This window comes from Cupressus sempervirens, chromosome 10 (genome assembly GCF_028749045.1).
Source record: "Cupressus sempervirens isolate cs-2001-9-10 chromosome 10, ASM2874904v1, whole genome shotgun sequence".
Classification (NCBI taxonomy): Eukaryota; Viridiplantae; Streptophyta; class Pinopsida; order Cupressales; family Cupressaceae; genus Cupressus; species Cupressus sempervirens.
The window spans coordinates 26,558,079-26,566,700 of NC_143127.1; the positions used below are offsets into that span (position 1 = coordinate 26,558,079).

The 8,622-nt window shown below is 34.0% G+C and overlaps 1 protein-coding gene across 1 annotated transcript in view; it reads right to left on the reverse strand.

Moving 5' to 3' along the window:
• Positions 1-7,246, reverse strand: part of CDPMEK (4-(cytidine 5'-phospho)-2-C-methyl-D-erithritol kinase) — a 29,241-nt gene extending 21,995 nt beyond the window's left edge. The window contains exons 1-6 of the mRNA XM_089807448.1: positions 6,975-7,246; positions 5,823-5,915; positions 5,530-5,598; positions 5,134-5,238; positions 4,456-4,512; positions 4,087-4,287 (exon numbers count right to left, since the gene is read on the reverse strand). Coding sequence (XP_089663574.1) covers positions 4,087-4,287; positions 4,456-4,512; positions 5,134-5,238; positions 5,530-5,598; positions 5,823-5,915; positions 6,975-7,211 — 762 coding nt within the window. The 5' untranslated portion in view covers positions 7,212-7,246. The remainder of the gene's footprint in view (positions 1-4,086; positions 4,288-4,455; positions 4,513-5,133; positions 5,239-5,529; positions 5,599-5,822; positions 5,916-6,974) is intronic.
• Between the last annotated feature and the right edge of the window lie 1,376 nt (positions 7,247-8,622).

The window sequence follows — 8,622 nt, forward strand, 5'->3', positions numbered from 1 at the left end:
GTTGATCTTGTCTTAAATAACTTCAATCATCCATCCAGCACATAGTCAAATTCTAGGCAAGGAGTGAGTGTTGGTTAAAGATCTGATATGAGAGAATGGAAATCTGATCCGAGGTTCAGATTCTAATCTTTGAGAAAAAATTGGCAATATAATATGGAGTAAAAACTCAATCTGATAATCACTTGGTGCAATGGTGAAAACATAAGAATGTAAATCAGAAGCAAAATGGGCAAGATCCAAGCATGGGAACATGAACTGTGAAACTTTAACATTCCAATCTGAGAAAAACATGACTGAAAATCAGGAAAAAACCTGATAAAAGGTTAGCTTTAATCAAGCAAGGGGAGGAGTTTTATTTCCAAGGTAATGAACAAGCAACACTTAGAAAATTTTGGTAGTTTTGGAAAATTCCAAGAGGTAGTCGGAATACAACCACACCTTGGAACAGGATTTCCATGGGTAGGTTGGATCTTGACCTTCCCTTGGAATTCCAATTCCAATTTCTGTCCATTTCCACCCTCCAATAACAATGCAGTTCCCACACATGCTCGATTTCCGCCCAAGTTTAGGGGATGTCCAAATAAGTCTGATCTCTTATGGAGGATAAAATTCAAAAACAGAGATGATGCAAAATCAAAACCACATTCATGAGAAGTAAACTCAAGTGAAATTTGCGGAGAATGATAATCATATTTCGATGTTGAAGTGAAGCCAAGATCAGGTCTTTGGATTCAATCAACAGTCAACTAGAATCTGATCAAGAAGCATCAAGAAACAATCAACTAGGTTGGAATCCGACCAGGTGTTGGAATTTGAATTCCAACCCATTTCAAAAACCCACCCAGCATTAAAGCTTGAACAATTCAACCATAGAAGTAAATTTGCCTCCTGAAATTCATAAGATTGCTAAGTCTAGTCGGCCTTGGTGGAAGAAAACCAATCAAATTCAAATTCAGGCTCAAACCATCAAGTGCAAATTCGGCCAAACAAGGGACAGGGTAGACTACAAGTGCGAAAAATCAGATTGCTTTATAAACATAATTTGCTTTCTTTTAAGGAAGGGATTTCTTGTGATAGCATTATTTTCATTTAAGCATTTTGTGTAAGATGACTATATCTTTATATAGAGCAGACCTAGGGCATGAAGTTTGAACAATAAATTCTGATCCATTAGTTGAATGAATTTCCAAAAATATTGAAAATAAAGATTACTTATTTGTACGTGTGTTGTATCGAGAAATGATGTATCATGTAACAACCAGGTGGGAAAATAAAACATTTTTCATTTTTGTGAAGGTTGATAGTTTACTAACTCTGTCTAGAAAGAAGTGCCTTCTGTAGAAAATAAAAGCAAGTCTAGATACTCCCTCTGTTGCTTGTATGAACTATGAAGAAAACAGCTAAATATTTTTATATAAAAGCCTGCACCATTTATTATTTTTACTTTGACAGAAATTGATCTGTCCTATGTCAAATGTTTTTGTGACTGTAGGAGCTGAGCTTTTCAAGTGGCAATGATCCACTATTAGCAGTTTATGTTGTATGCATCCACTATTGGCAGAAAACATCTGGTCTCTATCCATAGCTATCATTATCATTCCATTATGTGAATCTAATAATTTTTAATTGTATGAAGCATGAGAAGAGGAGAAATGGATTGCTCTAGATCTGCTTTATAAACACAAGTCACCCTCTCAGTGCGCTCTTCAGCTTTGCCTTATTTGTGCAAAGTAGACATATTGGTAGTCTTTGTCACTACAGTGACCATGTTCCTTGCCCTCTTTGTGCTTTTTGTTAGAATTGTGGGAAGTTTTATTGTTTATATAAGGTTGTCCTTATTTTCTATTTGTCTCGTAATGTGTGTCTGGTAATTTCTTTTGGTTGGTTTGTTTTCTTTGATAAGTGTTCCATGATCATGAATATCGTAGGTATAGCAGCTAATTAGAAGGTGTCAATATTCAATGGCACATGCAAATGGAGATAAAGAGGTGAGAATGGAGGCAAACAAACAAATTAATATACCAGAAATTATAAGGCAATGATTACTGTCATAGAGAGAAATAACGGTCTTGATTAACTTGAAGAGGGTTTTCAAAAATCATTCAAGCAGGCTCCACAAGCAGAAGCGAATATTGTGGTACCTGATACAGTGCGGTTTACTGCATGTAACAGCTGTAGAGGAGACCTTAACAGTGACTTCAACAGTAAGACAGCCTTCAGAGGAGGAAAGTGATGTGGACAGTATCCTCTTTTCTAAAGACAAAAAAAAATTCTGGCTGTTACCACTATCTCTAAAATGAATGTTAATGTGAGAAAGGACAAGGACACAATGAGTGTTAGCTCTCTCTTTAACATCCTAATGATGGATCATAGAGTATGATCTGAAACGTTGATGCTAAAAATCTTACACAATCTTACTCAGAAGCTCGAATACAGAACAATGAGTGTTGCTATATTTTTTTGTGTTTGAATAAGGAACCCCTCTCATACAGGAAATTTGTTATGTACCAAATATGGAAGTGGTATTTTTACATGCCAAATGGGTGTAATATTATCACTGTAACTATGCACTAATGTCATGCAGCAAGTTCTATTAATAAAAGAGGAACAGTATGAAGAATAATACCATAGAAACCACACGACACATTCAAATGGCAGAATGTTACTTTATTGATTACCAAAGTCTTACATTAACATCCATAACAACATTCACCACCCCCTCCCTTGTTCCAGATTCCATACAAATAGACTTGACACAGTTGGTTAAGAATGATGACAACTCACAGCCCTTCAAAACAATGTTTTATTAACTAACCAAAGTCTTATTAACTATTCATGGCATAATTGCCACCTACATCATCCCCCCGAAAAAGAAAAAGTCGATTTCCAATGGCAAGTATGCATCAAGTAATATCTAGGAAGACCAATGACCAATGACAAGAGTGTAGATATTGACTTATATTGTACAAACTCAAGTTGTAGTATAGTTCAAAAGTAAAAAGGGGGGTTTGGGGGCAACACCTAGGGTCAAGGGGCAGCATCCCTTGCGGGGGTCTGGGGACAGCACCCCCAGTGAGCTCCAGGGGTAGTATAGAGCAGGGTCGAGGGGCATTCTATCATATTTCCTAGTCATTCTATTTGACCATGTTGATTCTCCAAAAAAAAATTGGGATGCTTATGAAACGTTTGGTTAGTTTTAAGTTTTAACTAATAAAGTATTGTGGTATCTGTAGAAAGCAAGAAACAATGAGTTATTTCAAGGTAAAAAGAGGATGCTTGGTGATTTTTGTCATGAAGTCACTTTCCTCAGTTGCTTTGCACATTATCTCAAAGATAGATTGCCATGAGTTGTTGAAACAAGGTTCTGTCACCATACACAAAGATAATAGGAGCTCGTCAAATGGCAGCCTGATATGATTGACAGTGCTAATCAGTCTTCTGGTTTCCTAAACAATACTCATGAGCACAATAAATTAGACTTTCAGATGGTAAGTCAGGGTATCCCAGAAGATTCGACAAAGGATCTACAACAGTCTCCATCTTTCACAACTCTGACAACTAGATGAAGAATGCTGCAATGACTAAGTGGGATCAGCCGATCCATAAGGCATTTGTTCCTCATAATGCAATTGTTACTTTGGCTGATTACAATATGAATTAGTTGATTCTCAGTAAGGGAAGAATGAAGTTGTTTATGTTCAAGAATTCCTTAAGGAACTCTTAAAGTAGCTAAGTTAAGGTTGTCTTCCAGGACTATGCTATAAATTGTTTGTTATAAATGTTTTGCAGTATGTAGTATGTACTATTTTCAATGCTTATAGACTTAGATCAATGTTGGAATCTTGGATAAACCTGGTATGGTGCTAATACTTTGATGTCTTTCCTATAGGCTCATATTTTGTAAACTTTTGTCATCTGTCTGCAATATACAAAAGAAAAAAAAAATTTTACAATACTACTCAGTCGTCCGTTAAAAAGGGTTCATTTTTTTCATTATTAACATTGCTTCTCCGTTATAGCAACTTAAAAAGATATCATTCAGAATGCCTATTGTAAACAGCAAGCTAGGATAGTTTTTCAGCATACCTCCCCTCTCCTGGTACAATATGCTGCTCCATGAGAGAAGAAAAAAGGGATGTCGGAGCCAATTTCCCCAGACCACTCCTGAAGCTCCTCAACACTGGCAAGGCAATTGTTAAATTGATTTGCTGCCCAAAGTGCTGTTGCTGCATTACCACTTCCACCTCCTAGACCAGCTCCTGTTGGCACCCTTTTATCAAGATGAATCTGGCAGTGATGAATGACACAATTAAATGAAGTCCAGCACAAAAAGTGCATTTCAGATGTATTAAATTGTATTAGGAAAATCTGAATAATTTAGATCAAATCTATTCAAAATTCCTTAAGTATTGCTTTTCTTTTTTCATTTTTATACAAGGTGATCAAATAACTTACCCAAAAGAATTGTTTGGACCCTGTTTTCTTTCTATACAGGTTAAGTGCTTTGATGATCTGCAAGACAAGTGGATCGCAAGTTAAAAATAACAAGAGATTTTTTTTAAAATTGCTTTTTACAGGAACTTTGGTTGTTTGAGGATGTTATTTATTTCACCCGGATCTGTTCTCAAAACAGGGATACAAGTGAATAAAACATCTCCGAGACTCAGCAGGAAAAGCAAAATGGAAAAACGGAAGTGGTTCTTTCCTTTTTATACCAAACAATGAATTTTATAAAGCCAAAGATGCTCATACGTTACTCTTAAAATGCTTCAATAAAACATTTTCAAAATAGTTCTCTGGTAATTTACTAATATTACAAAATTTAACATAGATTAAGCCAAAGATGCTTTTATCTTACTCTTAGAATTGTTCAATATAAAGTCTCCAAATTGGTTCTCTGATAATTTACTAATATTACATTTAACATAGATAAAGCCAAAGGTGCTCATATGTTACTCTCAAAATGCTTCAATAGGAGATCTCCAAAATGGTTCTCTGGTAACTTACTAATATTACAAAATTTAACATAGATAAGGCAATGTGTTGATATCAACTTAAGCTTGAAACAAATTTGGCCGTTAATGATTTCTGCATGAATTAAAATAGACAGAAGATTATGTTGCAGAAACTTACCAAGTTCTTTTCATCAAGTGGAACACCTGGAGCATTGGTTGATAAGGAATCCTTTGTATTCGTTGGAGATGGAGAAAATTTAATTGTATCTCCTAAGCTAATTACCTGCCAATCAGCCAAGTACGATCTCACTCAGGCCAATGTTGATGACAAACCATTAATAAACACAGCATCATATCAGATATTTAACAGTCAAAATTCAGCACTACCAGTACATATTGTCCTCTTATAGTCTCTTTAACGCCCACTTATTTATTACTTCATGTTGAAGCCTCTTATCACATATCTTGAATTTCAAACTAGAGGGTGATGTGTAACACAGTTATGGCAAGATAATTAACTTTTAATGTTTAAACGAAGGGGAAAAACTTTAAATAAGAGGCAAAGAATACTGACATGAAAAAGTGACGCAAGATCATGGAAACCATCAGATCTCTTGTTTGTTATTCTGAGAAAAACATTTATCTGCATAACAAAATCATACAATTTCATCTCAGTGACCACAATGTATAAACAAAAATCCCACTTAAAATGTTGAAAAGGTATTTCTTACTCAGTAGGAAAACAAAAAATTCAATATGCTACGCTTCTGTATCACCGACTGCATATGTATAAACACATTTCAAATAAATGAAAAGCTAAGCAAGGCAATTTTTTCGTTATAATTTGTACTACTGTGTGTCCGGTACCTTTGATGGTGAGAACAAAGTTAGACGAGAAAGATCATTGCCGGTGCCCAACTGCTCAAATTTGTCTATGCGTTCCGTTGGATCGTAAATAAGCTGCAAATATGCACGATTAAACATATAAAAACAAAAACAGACTAATGAAAAGGGACATTAGATTACTTGTGTTTTATAGGGTAGATTAAATTCAACTAAAAACTATAGGGATATTAGATTCTCAAGTTGAGAGCTTCTAGAAAAATGACGAAAGTAAAATTGAGAGAAAATTCTGACACGACAAGGATATCCCCATTCCCCTTCCCTCCAACAATCGCTTCCTTCCGCTCCCCGCCATTCAAGTAAAACGATAAAACTAAAGGTAAGGAAAAACTCCAGTACAATAAGAATGATATCGACCCTGAACCACTAATCGCCCTCTCCCCTTCCCTCCTCTCCCAGCCCTGTAAAGATAATCATCCTGAAAAAGAAAGACTGGACAGCAAAATGAAGAACCAATTCATATGAACTACACAATAGAACTACTAGATGTACCCAATTGAAGACACCCGCGGAAAACAAAGGTTAGTAACGTGTGTAGGATAAGTCAACAAAAGGATAAAGTACATTTTCTTTCAAATTACTCCTATGAAATTATACAAAACATTCAGACATAACCACACACAATCCAGTTAATAAAATCCTGAATCAAGGAAAACAAACAAAACTTGGAGAATTCATCCTCAAACTGGATACCCATACGAAATGAACGTACTAACTTTATCCCCATACACCAGTACGTACTATTCTGTCGGACCAGGGAGCCACAACTGAATTCTATTGCACGTTTCAAGAACACAGAGAGGAAATCCAGGGGAGCAAGCCACATTTGAAGATAGGTACAATCTTTTACTTAACAAGCTTCGGGAATAAATTGAGAGGAAAGAGCTATCCCTAAGTAACTTCTTCCTCAACTTGTTTCAAATAAAATTCAAATTTGACAATATACGTATAACAGCAATCTTCTAAAAACTCAAGCACAGCTTTATACCCAATTTGGTTTAAAGGGCCAGTAGTACTCAAATAGAATATAACTCAGTTTGCAAATGGCCCATATCGGAATTCAGCTGAAATCCGCATAAACAAAGCCAATCATTAGAATTGAAAACTATATCCTACCTCCATTTGCCTTCTGGTGTTGGTGGAATCTGAAGCGGCCATCGATCTCAGTGCAAACAAGTACCCAGCACCTAATTTCTGAGGCGGGTTTCTCCATCCTTTCAATTTGAGCTGCTGACTGGCAGAATCTCTTCTACTCCATTTATTTTGTAAGGAAACGTTGCCCCTGCAACTGAAGTGGCCATTCTTGGACGCCGAAGAACAAGAATGAATAGAATAGAGAGATGCAGCAGCCATTGAACCGATTTCTTCAAGGGGATTATGGATCAGTCAGGTGAGCATTGTAAACGAATGCATTTTGTAGTGGAAGGAATTATGAAAGGAGCGAGATGTTTGACTGACATTGCCGCCACACGACAAACTGAGGAATCATCCATTCATCATAAGCATAGAATATTACTGATTATCAACGTGTTTGTATTTGCCCAAATGGCTCTAAAGATCGATTTGTTACTCGCCTAAATCTACCATGGCCGTGGGATCTCAAGGCAATTCTTTAAATCCCTATGGGCTCAAATTTTAATTAATAAACGGTAAGTATATAAGTGTAAGGAAAAAGAAGCTCTTTAGGTTAATTAATTAATAATAATAATTGAATTTTGTAGAAGGATGTAATATTAATATAATTTATTATACAAATGTCCTTTGAAATTACTTTTATTAATTATAAATGCAATTAGAACAAACTTGTATTTGCCTAAGTTGTAATAGTTTAATTAGACACAATAGTAAATATTAAAATTTAACAGCTATAAGAAAATATATAAATTAGTTGTAATAATAATATTTAATATATTTTAATTTTTAAACTAATATTTTTTAATAGAAATTTTTACAATTTAAACTAATTTCTAATCTTTTATGAATGTAATGTTACCATTTTAACTTGTGTTCTAAAATGTCAAAGAGAGAAGTAGTAATTCTTCATATGAACTATCTTGATAAGTTGTGTTAGATAACATAATCAATATTTTTTACATTAGCAAATATAAATTAAGCTTTATTGTGAAGATGTAAGGTTAAAGTGACACGATATGTAAAATAAAATAAAATGATGTATTTACAAATCATAGACTTTTAATCCTTTAGATTTTATGTTAGATGTGTTATTTAAAACTTTGAAATTTCTATTTTTAAACTTTCTAACTTCATCATCGTTATTGAGGAAGAGTTTATGTATAGATTATGTTAAAGCGATGCATTACATTAGTAAAAATGTAAAAAATACAGATAATAATGATATTTCTCACTATTTTTCAAATTTTTATGTACAAATTTCAATTTGTATTGAACTCTTAAATATTATTTAATTTACTTTTATTTTTCATATTGATATTGATGACACTTTTATAAAACTTCATGAAGCAGGTAGTAAGCTTTATTACTTTTATTTTTCATGTAAAATAAAATAAAATGATGTATTTACAAATCATAGACTTTTAATCCTTTAGATTTTATGTTAGGTGTGTTATTTAAAACTTTGAAATTTCTATTTTTAAACTTTCTAACTTCATCATCGTTATTGAGGAAGAGTTTATGTATAGATTATGTTAAAGCGATGCATTACATTAGTAAAAATGTAAAAAATCACAGATAATAATGATATTTCTCACTATTTTTCAAATTTTTATGTACAAATTTCAATTTG